The sequence below is a fragment of the Dasypus novemcinctus genome, chromosome 17, assembly GCF_030445035.2.
Source record: "Dasypus novemcinctus isolate mDasNov1 chromosome 17, mDasNov1.1.hap2, whole genome shotgun sequence".
Taxonomy (NCBI): Eukaryota; Metazoa; Chordata; class Mammalia; order Cingulata; family Dasypodidae; genus Dasypus; species Dasypus novemcinctus.
The window spans coordinates 36,850,703-36,864,138 of NC_080689.1; the positions used below are offsets into that span (position 1 = coordinate 36,850,703).

Genomic DNA, 13,436 nt, shown 5'->3' on the forward strand with positions numbered 1-13,436 from the left:
TACTCCTATGCTGTGATTGTGACTTTCATAATTTTTAACTTGTGCATAAATCTCCTTGTATTGCAGGGCATTCATTATTTTGCTGTTAAGCTGTTTTTCTAATCCTTTTAATCTTTCATGTACGTCTATTTTTTTGTAGGATATAGTCATTATAATGCTCTGAACGTTCCTCTCCACAATCGGAGACATCAGGTAAAGGACAGAATGCATGCTTTTAATTTCAGCAGTGCTCATGTCAAACTTTTCAGAAATGGGTAGAGAATGAATTGGTTCAGCTTCTGTTTTGCACACTTAAATCATTACATTGAAATTTTATTTTTTAATTTTTAATTTTGAAATAATTTTAAACTTAAAGGACAGTTGCAAAAATAATATCTATTACATACAGAGAATTCTAACGTGCCCCCAAAAGCTTTTAAGCTTTTGCATATTTACCATATCATTCTATCTATCCATTCATCTGTCTTTCTAATTTATCTATTTTAATAAACATTTGAGAGTATGTTATATACATTACCCTCCTTGAACACTTAATACTGCCATTTACATTTCCTAAGGAAAGGATATTCACATATAGAACCACCTTAAGTGCAGTTATCAAGTTCAAGAAATTTAACATTGACATAAAGCTTACTGTTTGCACTCCAATTTTTTCATATGTCCCAGTAATGTTCTTTTAGGCATTTTCTCCTCCATGATTACATCCAGTTTGTGATCCAGAACAAGATCATGTATTGCCTTTAGTTGTTATGGTGTCTTCAATCTCTCTCTTTCTATTGTGGAAATTTATACAACTTGAACTTTCCCATCACAAACAACTTCCAAGTATGCAGTTCAGTGGAGTTAATCACACTCACAATGTTTTGCTACCCTTCCGCCAGAGAGAAACCCTGCACCTATTGTGCATTAACTCCATTTGCTCCCTCCTCCTCAACCCTGGAAACCTGTACTCCACTTTCTATCTCTATGAATTTGTATATTCTATCTATTTTATGTAAGTGTATTGTCCCTTTGTTCCTGACTTGTTTTACTCAACATGTTTTCAAGGTTTACCCATGTGGTAGCAATGTATCAGTATGTCATTCTTTTTTATGCCTAAATAATATTCTATTGTATGTGTATACCACGTTTTGCTTGTACTTTTATCTGCTGATGGATATTTGGTTTGCTTCCACCTTTTGGCTTTTGTGAATAGTGCTGCTATGAACTATTGGTATACAAGTACCTATTTGAGTCCCTGCTTTCAATACTCTTAGGTATATACCTAGAAGGGGAATTGCTGAGTCATATGGTAGTTCTATATTTAACTTTTTGAGGAATTGCCATAATGTTTCCCACAGTGGTTGCACCATTGTTTTTACATTTCCACTAACAGTGTACTAAGTTTCCTATTTTTCTGCATCTTCTTCAGCATTTGTTAGTTTTCATTTTTTATAAAATAATAGCCATTCTGGTGGGTGTGAGGTGGTATCCCATTGTAATTTTGATTTGCATTTCCTCATTGGCTAATGATGTTGAATATCTTTTCATGTACTTATTGATCTTTTATGTATCTTTGGAGGAATGTCTATTCAAGTCCTTTGCCTATTTTTGTAGTGAACCTTTTATTTTTGTATTCTGTCTGTGCATGTTTTTCAATTATCTTCTTTATTGTTACCATGGGGCTTAAATTTAACATACTCAATCTATGACACTCTCATTTGGTTTAATATCAATTTAACCTCAATGGAATATATATACTACATTCGTATACATCATTGCACCCCCATCTTTATGTAGTTCTTGTTGTGTTATGTATTTATACATTTTAAGTCCAAAACCATTAATTTATGATTATTTTTTATGCATTTCCATTTTAGGTCCTTTAGAAAGTAAAACATGGGGAGATAAACCAAAAATAAAATACTACTGGCTTGTATGTTTATCCATGTTGTTACCCTTACTGGAGATCTTTATTTCCTAGTGTGACTTTTTATCTATTGCCTAGTGTCTTTTTCTTTCAACCTACAGAACTCCCTTTAGCATTTCCTGGAAAGCCAGTCTAGTGAAAAAGTTCCTCAGATTATGTTTATCTGGGAATATCTTAATCTTGCTCTCATTTCTGAAAGGCAGATTTGCCAAATATAAATTTCTTGGTTAACAGTTTTTTCCTCTGGGCATTTAAAATACATCATCACACTGAGTTCTTTCTTCTGTGATTTCTGATGAGAAATTGGCACTTACTTTCATTGATGCTCCCTTATGCATGACACATTGCTTCTAACTTACACCTTTCAGAATTGTTTATCTTTGGCATTCGACAGTTTAAGTGTATGTCTTGGTCTATGTGAGTGTATCCTGTTTGGAGTTTATTGAGCTTCTTAGATGTGTATTTTCATGTCTTTTAATATATTTTAGAAGTTTTCAGCCATTATTTCTTTGAAAATTCTCTGTCCCTTTCTCTTTTCCTCCTGGGACTCCCATAATCTGTATAATGTTATGCTTGATGGTGTCCCACAGGTTCCTCAGGCTCTGCTCACCTTTCTTCATTCTTTCCCTTTGTTCCTCACACTAGATGATTTCAATAGTTTCTGCCAGCTTTTGTTTGTTGCTTAAAGCTTCTGTGGGGGAACTCTGCCCTCTTGATGACCAGAAACTCTGATTTCTTTCTTTTTTTTTTCCCCTTTCATTTTTTTCTTTATTGGAGAAGTTGTGATTTTACAGAATAATCATGCATGAAGTACAGTATTTCCATATCCCACCCTCTTATTTAACACCTTTCATTGATGTGGAACATTTGTTATAATTGATTATAGCACATTTTTATAATTTTTCTAGTCCATGATTAAACTCGGGGTTCACTGTTTGTGTAGTGTACTTCCAGGGATATTTTTTCAATTTTTATTCTGTTACCATAGATACAATCTGACATTTCCCCTTTTAATGATGTTCATATTTATTTATTTATTTATTTATTTCTGTTACTGTTAATAACATTTGCAATGTTGTGCTACCATTACCTCCAACCATTACCAAAACCAAATAGAAACCCTACATATACATTTTAAGCCTTAACTTCCCATTTTCTATCCCTATCTTTTTCCCTGGTAACCTGTATTCTAGATTGTGACTCTGATTTTGCTTATTCTAATTATTTCATCAGTGAGATCATACAATATTCATCCTTTTCTGTCTGGCTTATTTCACTCAACATGATGTCTTCAGGCTTCATCCACGTTGCATATATCAGGACTTCATTACTTTTAACAGCTGAATATTATGTTAATGAATAATATTCCATTGTATGTATATACTACATTTTATTAATCCATTAATCAGTTGATGGACACTTGGATTGCTTCCATCTTTTGGCAATTGGGAATAATGCTGCTATGAGAATCAATACAAAAATACATGTTTGAGTCCCTGCTTTCAATTCTTTGGGGTCTATACCAGGTCATATGGTAGTTCTGTACTTTTTGAGGAACCACCAAACAGTCTTCCACAGCATCTGCTGTGGAACAACAGTCTTCCACAGCAACTACACCATTTTACATTGCCACCAGCAATGAATGAGTATTCCTAATTCTTTACATCCTCTCAAATGCTGTTATTTTCCTTTTCTTTCTTTTTTTTTAAATAGCAGCTATTCCAATGAATATGAAATGGTATCTCATTGTGGTTTTGATTTGCATTTCCCTGATGGCTAATGATGTTGAGCATCTTTTCATGTGTTTTCTGGCCACTTATATATCTTCTTTGGAGAGATCTTTATTCAGTTCTTTTGCCCATGCTTTATTTTTTATTACATTTCTTTTGATGTATGTAACTTGCAATTTATTGAATTCATAAGTAGCACAGACTTTTGTTGTCTCAAATGATAACATTAGAATGGAAGAATAGGATACACTAATTTGTTGATACATACTTTTCTTCTAGGTAGTAGACCTTGCACTTAAACTAGATTAAGTGGAAGAGATGTATTTGCCAAAACTATTGGCTTTCTGTAATTGTTTAGATAGGAATATTAAAATTCCTGTGGGAGGAAATGAATGTAAATTAAGGAATAATTACTTAAGAATCATGTTTTTTTTTCTAGACACAGACTTAATAGACTTGTTTTAAAATAATGCTTTGATAGTTGACTTTCACTGTGTACTTATAATTTTAAAGCTGAAGATGCGGGATATTGCTGGGCAGGCCCTGGCTTTTGTTCAAGACCTTGTGACAGCGCTTCTGAACTTTCACACTTACACAGAACAGAAGATTCAGATTTTTCCTGTTGATTCTGCTATCGACACTGTATCTCCATTGAATCAAAAGGTAAATTTAAGTCAGAAAACCTTTTGTTTGCCCTGAATAAATACTTGTTATTTTATTTATATAAGAAGTTTGGCCAGGTGCTGTGCAGGACATGGAAAATTATAAGTCATCACTTTACCCTCAAGATGAAATGAGGCAAAAATGGAAATTCTTGAGAAATGCCATACTAAGGGAGTTGTGAACTGCCCTTGGTGTGATGACTGGTATGGTCAGTAAGTAGTATGAGGTCGTTAGGGGAGGGGGCAGTGCCGTTGGGAATAGTGTTTGGGAGATATTCTTCAGGATTTGAATGGGCCTTGGAAAATGAGCAAGCATTTAAAAGGAAGAAAGGAACAGGGTAGGGTTTTTTTTTTTCTTTCTACCAGAAGAGAGAGAGACAGAAGCAAACTCATGGAGGCAAAGAAAGAAAGGGAGTGTGGGGAGGCATAGGGCATGGGAAGTTTTTAAGCAAACTCTTTGGCTGGGGTGAATGGGAGCTAAGGCTGAAAGGAGAAAATGGCTCCAGGTCTGGAAGGCCCCTAAGGGTAGGCTGAAGTATAGACCTTCACTCTGTAAATAGAACTGAAGCTTTTATAGCTTTTTGACCAGGGTGTGACATAATGAAAGTGGCATTTTTTATTAGAAAGGTTAATTTGCTGGCATTCTTCTCTCTTCCTGTTTGTATTCACTGTATAATTTTCAACATAGGATATTTTAAAAACAATAAAACCTGTGTACTATAGTTGATCTTTTTTCTTCCAGCTGGGATGTGGAATGGCAGTGAAACCACTTATTCAGTTGAGCCTCCAGGGCATTTTCAAGGTTCCTGAGGTTTAAACAAGAAATAAAAAGTGGTTTAAACATCACTTCCTTCAGTCCAAGTGCCTTGCAAATTTTGTTCCTTTTTTCCCCCTCCCCAGCTAGTTCTAAAAAAGGATTGAACATAGCTTGCAAAACTACATTTAATTGCAAGGGCTAAAATTAATGTGAGTGTATTATTTATGTATTGCCCTGTAATAAATCACCCCCAAACTTAGTGGTTTAAAACAACAAACATTTATTATCACATGTAGTTTCTGTGGGTCAAGAATTCAGGGTTGGCTGAGCTGGGTTGTTTTGACTCAGGGTTTCTTGTGAGGTTGCAGTCAAGATTTTGGCCAGGCTTGTAATCATTGGAAGGCTTGACTGGGGCTGGGGAATCCACTTCCACAGTGGCTTACACATGTCTGGTAAGTTAGTGCTGATTGTTCATTGCAGGGAATGCTTTCACAACATGGAGCTGGCTTGCCCCAGAGGGTGATCCAAGAGAGAGCAAGGAAGAAGCCACAATGCCTCCTCTGATTTAGCCTGTTTAGTCACATTCCATCACTTCTGCCATATTGTATTTGTCACATAGGCTAACCCTGAAATAATGTGGGAAAGGTCTACACAACGTCAAGAATACCAGAATCTACCTTAGAGGCTTGTTCTCAAAAAGGATATTGAGAGATCTTTGTATATATGTATGCTCTAAGTGCCCCCATAACTTGGAGGACTGAAATGTGTCATGTCACTCTGTCTACTTTCCCTGATGCTGCTTCCTGGCTTGTATTTGGGTATAATGCAGACTTTGAATAGCATTTATGTTTCCTAGATTTTTAGCTCTTAGAGAGCAAATATTTATCTTTGGTTCTTCTAAGTACCAGTCAGTGTAGCAAGGACTTGGACTCTGGAGTTAGACTTCTGGGTTCCCAAACTCAATCTACTATTTTCTGGCTGTTTGTCTTTGGGCAATGTAATTAATCTCTCTTTGTTTCAGTTTCCTTTTCTGTAAAATGGGAGAGAGATACCTACCTTACAGGGATGTATGTTTGAAGGTTAAATGATATAGTACTTGTAAACACTATAAGAATATAGTAAGCTCTCTGTCAAAGCATATCATCATCTTGAGGAAACTATTCTTTTCTCATTGAGAAGACTTGGCACCCTTATCCAGGACAACCAGCAAGATGGTGGCAGAATAAGGAGCTCCTAGAGTCAGCTCATGCTACAGGGCAGTCAGTAATCACCCAGAGCTATCTAAAGCACCTGTTTGGGGCTTCCAGGAGACTACAAGAGCATTCTGCAACATCTTTGAAGGAATGAAAGGAGGAGACTGCTCATCTTCAGAGAAGATTCATAAGTAGAGCACTCCACACCATGGAGGCCAATTCCCATTCTCCACTGAGAGCATAAGCCACCTCAGGAGCTATTCTGTGGCTGGAGTTGGAAACTCCCCATTTCCCAAACAGGGGAGGAGGAGACGGTTGGCTATTGATTTCAGCTACTGGTTAGTAAATTTGGCTATAACCTAAGAACAGCTAAAATTTGAACTTGTCCAAGTCAGAAAGAGGCAGGTAGCTGCCATTTTGACTTCGCCCCAGCATGAAGGTAACCTGGGCTGACTAACAATCACAGTGAAGGTAGGGACCAGCTTCTTTCAACTAAATTGGCCTGCAGCCCTAGCCTCCACTTCTAGCAAGGAGGAAGCTGGCAGGCCTGCACCAGCCTCTCCTGGTAACTGCAGGTACATTCAGCTGGCAAAGACTGAATAGTAAGAAGTCTACCAGGGCAACTGTGCTCATTTTGGACCCGCACAGAATAGATTGCTGCCCACACCTGCAACTCCATCCCTGCCCCAGGCAAGGAAGAAAGGGGCATGAAGCTTCATCAGTCTCTGTGGGCAGCTACAGTCTAGGCCTGCACAACTTGGATCATTACACACAGCTGAGGCACTATCCCTACCTCCGGCAGAGAAGAAAGGTGGGAGACACTTCATCAGTCCCTGGGGCAACACAGGTAGTTTCAGGCTGTGTTACCACAGGCATACATTACCAACTACATCCTTGGCTCCTACTACACAATCAGCAAGGAAGAAGGGGCAAGAAAGCCTTAAACCAAAGAGAGATACTGCACCCAGAACAAGTAGATCTAGTAAGCCAGATGCCAAGACACCAACAAAACATTGCAATCCACACCAAGAAACAGAAAGATATGGCCCAGTTAAAGAAACAAGATAAGCCTCCAGATGATATAAAGGAGTTGAGACAACTAATCAGAGATGTTCAAACAAATCTTAATAAATTCACTGAGCTGGCTAAAGAGAGTAAGGGTATTAAGAAGACATTGGATGAGCACAAAGAAGAATTTGAAAGCATACATAGAAAAATAGCAGATCTTATGGGATTGAAACACAATAAATGAAATTTAAAATACCCTTGAATCATATAATAGGAGATTAGAGGAGGCAAAAGAAAGAATTGGTGAGCTTGAGGAAATGGCCTCCAAAAGTGAACATACAGAAGAACAGATGAAGAAAAGAATGGAATAATTGAACAAGGTCTCAGGGAACTAAACAACAGCAAGAGATGTGCAAACATGTGTCGTGGGTGTCCCAGAAGGAAAGAGAAGGGAAAAGCGGCAGAAGAAATATTTGAAGAAATAATGGTAGAAAATTTCCCAATCCTATTGAAGGACATAGATATCCATGTCCAAGAAGCACAATGCACTCCCATCCAAACAAATCCAGATAGACCAGTTCCAAGACACATACTAATCAGAAAGTCAAATGCCAAAGACAAAGAATTCTGAGAGCAGCAAGAGAAAAGCAATGCATAACATATAAGGAATACTCAATAAGATTAAGTGCTGATTCCTCATCAGAAACCATGGAGGCAAGATGACAGTGGTATGATATAGTTAAGATACTTCAAGAGAAAAACTTCCAGACAAGAAGCTTATATCCAGCAAGATTTGTTTTTCAAAACTGAGGGTGAGTTTAGAATATTCACTGATAAACAGAAACAGAGAGATTGTAACCAAGAAACCAGCTTTGCAGGAAATACTAAAGGGTGTGCTGCAGTCTGAAAAGAAAAGACAGGAGAGAGAGACTTGGAAGAGAGTCTAGAAATGAAGAAGATTATATCAGTATAAGTAACTAAAAGTCTCAAAAGAGTGGTGAAATGAAAATATGACAGATAAAACTCAAAAGTCAAAATGGGTGAAATAAGAATTGTCTCTACAGTAATAATATTGAATGTTAGTGGATTAAACTCCTCAATCAAAAGATACAGACTGGCAGAATGGATAAGAAAATATGAACCACCTGTATACTGTCTGCAAGAGACTCTTCTTAGACCCAAGGATACCAATAGATTGAAAGTGAAATGCTGGAAAAAGATATTCCATGTATGCAGAAACAAAAACGAAACAAAAAAGCCAGAGTAGCTATACTTACATCAGATGAAATAGGCTTTAAAAGACACTAATAATTGTGCAATCTGAGTAGGAAGTCGGGGGAAAAATCCATTTACAATAGTGACTAAAAGAATCAAATATTTAGAAATAAACTTAATCAACCATGCAAAGTACTTGTATTCAGAAAAGTTCAATTCATTATTAAATTTAAAAAGGCCTAAATAATTGGAAGAATGAATATCATTAAGATGTCAATTCTACCCAAATTGATATACAGATAGAATGCTATCCCAATAAAAATTCCGCCAGCTTTTAAAAAAATAAATGGAAAACATGATTATTAAATTTATTTGGAAGGGTAAGGGTTCTTGAGTAGCCAGAAACATCTTAAAAAGGAAAAGCGAAGTTGGAGGACTCTCACTTCTGCATTTTAAATCATATTAATCATAAGTTGGCAGTTGTGGTGAGCTGGCTCATGTGGAGTGCTGACCCATATGGAGTGCTGCCCCAGGCAGGAGTGCTGGCCCATGCGGAGAGCTGATGCAGCAAGATGATGCAACAAAAAGAGACAGAGGAGAGCCAATAAGAAACACAGCAGACCAGGGAGTTGGGGTGGCGCAAGAAAATGATCACCTCCCTCCCACTCTGGAAGGTCCCAGGATTGGTTCCTGGAGCTGCCTAATGAGAATACAAGCAGACACAAAAGAACACACAGTGAATGGACACAGAGAGCAGACAATGGAGGGAGTGGGGAGAAATGAATAAATACATCTTTTTTAAAAAAAACATATTACTGAGCTACCGTGGTAAAAAACAGCATGGTGCTGGGGTAAAGACAGACACACAGATGAATAGAACTGAACTGATGGTTCAGAAACAGACCCTCACATCTATGGTCAAGAGATTTTTTTTTTTTTTTAAGATTTATTTATTTCTTTCTCCTCCCCCTCTGTGTCTGCTCTCTGTGTCCATTCACTGTGTTCTTCTTTGTCCACTTGCATTGTCAGGTGGCATAGGGAAACTGCATCTCTTTTTTGTTGTGTCATCTTGCTGCATCAGCTCTCCATATGTGTGGTGCCACTCCTGGGTGGGCTGCACTTTTTTCACACGGGGCATCTGTCCTTGCTGGGCGCACTCCTTACTTGTGGAGCATCCCTATGTGGGGGCGTCCCTGTGTGGCATAGCACTCCTTACATGCAGCAGCACTACACATGGGCCAGCTCACCACATGGGTCAGGAGGCCCTGGGTATCAAACCCTGGACCCTCCATATGGTAGGCGGACACTCTATCAGTTGAGCCACGTCTGCTTCCCTCAAGTGATTTTTTGACAAGCCTTCAAACCCACCCATCTTGGGCAGAATAGTCCATTTCACAAATGGTGCTCAGAGAACTGAATATCCATGGCCAAAAGAAGGAAAAAGAACCCCTATCTTACACCTTATATAAAAATGAACTCAAAATTGATCAAAAACCTAAATATAAAATCAAGAATCATAAAGTTTCTAGAAAAATAAGTAGGAAAACATCTTCAAGACTTCGTGGTAGGTGGTGGATTCTTAAAGGAGATAAGAGGAGGACTGAGATGGCCTACTAATGTTTAATGTATGTACAGGTTTTAATTAATTTTACTCTAAAGTGTGGAAATGTATAGAGTTGATGGTAATACATTATAGTGAGTGATAGCTGGCTTATAAATGGAAATGTGACTGAATAGGGTAGTCTAGGGATGTAAATGCCAATTGAAAGAAAGCTAGGGAATAATCTAGGGACTGAGTAATACAATAAACCCAGAGGTGGATGAGAATTGTGGTTGATGGTACAGATGCAAGAATGTCCTTTGTGAGCTAGAGCAGATGTACATCACTATTGCAGAGTGCTGGAAATATGGAGAAGCATGGGAAAAATACAACTGGAGTGTCCTATGGACTATGGTTAAGAGCAGTACTGTAATATTCTTGCATCTATGCTAAAGATGTACTGTGTTGATAATGGGAGAGTATGGAAAAAGTGTGCCAAATATATGCTGTGTACCTGGTAATAGTCTGATGATATTATCTCATAATCTGTAACAAATGTTGCAACACGGTGTGTTGTGTTGATAGAGGGGTGTTGTATGGGAATTTCATACATGTGCATGATTGTTTTGTAAGTTTAAAACTTCTGTCATAAAAATATATTTAATAGGGTGGGTTGGGGGGAAAATACACCAAATGTAAGAGAAGGACTATAGTTAGCAGTAAGATTTTGAAATATTCTTTCATAATTTGTAACAAATGTCTCACAACAATGCAAAGTATTGGTGGTGGGGTGATATATGGGACCCCTCTATGATGTTATGCATGTGTGCTTTGTAAGTTCACAATATACTGTACAATTGTTGTTTATGTATGTCCTGTATAAATGATATAAAAATAATAATAATTATGGGGTGGGTTGGGGGGAAAATACACCAAATATAAGACACTTTGGTTAGTAGTAATATTTTTAGGATGTTCTTGAATCATTAGTTAAAAATGTTTCACAACAGTGCAAGGTATTGTTGGTAGGGTGAGGTATAAATGCCCTGTATGATGTTATGTATGACTGTTATATATGTTCACAACTATTACTATACACTTATTGTTTATGTATGTTTATGTATGAGTGATACACTTCAATAAATTTTTAAAAAAATCAATTGCCCTTAGATGTGAAGGTTTATTTTCTGAACTTTCTATTTGATTCAGTTGGTCTATAGGTCTGTCTTTGTGTTAGGACCATGCTGTTTTTTTTTGTTCTTTGTTTTTTTAAAGATTTATTTATTTATTAATTTCTCTCCCCTTCCCCCCCACCCCCCTGCCCCAGTTGTCTGTTCTCTGTGTCTATTTGCTGCATCGTCTTTGTCCGCTTCTGTTGTTGTCAACGGCACGGGAATCTATGTTTCTTTCGGTTGCATCATCTTGTTGTGTCAGCTCTCCGTGTAGGGGGTGCCATTCTTAGGCAGGCTGCACTTTCTTTCACGCTGGGTGGCTCTCCTTATGGGCAGCACTCCTTGCGTGTGGGGCTCCCCTTTGTGGGAGACACCCCTGTGTGGCAGGGCACTCCTTGCACACATCAGCACTGCGCATGGGCCAGCTCCACACAGGTCAAGGAGGCCCAGGGTTTGAACCATGGACCTCCCATGTGGTAGACAGACGCTCTAACCACTGGGCCAAGTCCGCTTCCCAGGACCATACTGTTTTGATTACTGTAGTTTTGTAAATCTTTTTTTAAAATTTTTGATAAATGTCTTTTTTTTCCACCCCTGCCCCCACTCCCTCCCCTGCCATGCTTTTTGCTGTCTGTGTCTATTTGCTGTGTGATCTTCTGTATCTGTTCCTCTCTTTTTGTCTTCTCGTCTCATCTTTCTCCTGTAGGATTCACCAGGATTCCATCCTGGGTGCTGATATGGAGAGAGGATCCCTGGCAATTGCACCACCTCAGTTCCTGGTTTCTGCTGCGCTTAACCTTTACTCTCCCCTTTGTCTCTCTTTTGTTGTGTCATCATCTTGCTGCATGACTCACTTGTGCGGGCACTGCCTCACCATGTGGGCACTTGCCTTGCTGTGCAAACACTCGGCTCACCACACAGGCACTGGCTCACCTGTGGGTGTTTGCAGGCACTCGGCTCACCACGCAAGCACTTGGATTGCCACTCGGGCTCTCAAGCGGGGACTTGGCTCACTGTCCAGGCACTGGCTCACCACATGGGCCCTCTATGGGTACTCAGCTCGCCATGTGGGCACCTGCATGGGCACCTGACTCACCACATGGGCACTTGGCTCTCCATGCGGGCCCTTGCGTGGGTATTCGGCTCACCATGTGGGCACTTGGCTCACTGCATGGGCACCCACATTGGCCCTTTGTTTGCCATGCGGGCACTTGACTCACCATGCAGGCACTCAGCTCGCTATGCGGACACTGGCTCTCTGCACAGGCATGCTTTCTCTTCTTCTTTTTCACCAGGAGGCCTCAGGGATTGAACCCTGGTCCTCCCATATGGTAGGTGGAGGCTTTATCACTTGAGCCATATCTGCTTCCCTGTAATATATTTTAAAATTGGGAAGTGTAAGTCCTTCAACTTCATTCTTTTTCAAGATGGTTTGCTATTTGGGACTCCTTACCCTTACACATAAATTTGATGATTGACTGTTGGAATTTGATTAATATTGAATTAAGTCTATATATTGTTCTCTGTAGTATTGAAATCTTATTAATATTTAGCCTTCCAATCCATGAACATGAAATGTCTTTCCATTTAGTTAGGTCTTCTTTAATTTCTTTCAGTAATGTTTTCTAGTTTTCCATGTACAAGTCCTTTATATCCTGGGTTAAATTTATTACTAGATATTTGATTCTTCTAGTTGCTGTTATAAGTGGAATATTTTTCTTGATTTCCTTTTCAGATTGTTCAATGCTAGTTATAGAAACACCATTGATTTTTGTGTGTTGTTCTTGTACCCCCCCCCCCCCCACCACATTGGTTACTTTCTTTGCTAGCTCTAGTAGCTTGTTTGTGGTCTCTTCAGGATTTTCTCTATATAGGATAATGTCATTTATGAATAGGGAATGTTTTACTTCTTCCTCTCTAACCTAGATGCCTGTTATTTCTTTTTCTTGCCTAATTGCTCTGGAACTTCCAGTAGTATGTTAAATAGCAGTAGTGAAGGTGGGCTGATCTTCATTTCACTGTTCCTGATCTTAGGGAGAAAGCTTTCAGTCTTGCATCATTGAGTAGGATGAATGGTGAGTGTTTTTATCAAGAAAGGGTGCTGGATTTTGTCAAATGCCTTTTCTATATCAACTGAAATGATTATGTTTTTGTGTGTTTAATTTACCTCAAAAAAAAATTAAGCCCTTTGAGGATAGCCTATTATCTTTACTATATACAATGTTCAGGGTTTAAAAACTCCATGAATAT

General features: G+C 38.5%; 1 protein-coding gene across 2 annotated transcripts in view; it reads left to right on the top strand.

Moving 5' to 3' along the window:
* The window catches only part of PPP1R21 (protein phosphatase 1 regulatory subunit 21), a 95,591-nt gene that overhangs the window by 46,453 nt on the left and 35,702 nt on the right, over positions 1-13,436 (top strand). For both annotated transcript variants that reach the window (XM_004458770.4, XM_004458769.5), the window contains exons 8-9: positions 140-192; positions 4,153-4,302. In XM_004458770.4, the coding sequence (XP_004458827.2) occupies positions 140-192; positions 4,153-4,302 (203 nt within the window). The remainder of the gene's footprint in view (positions 1-139; positions 193-4,152; positions 4,303-13,436) is intronic.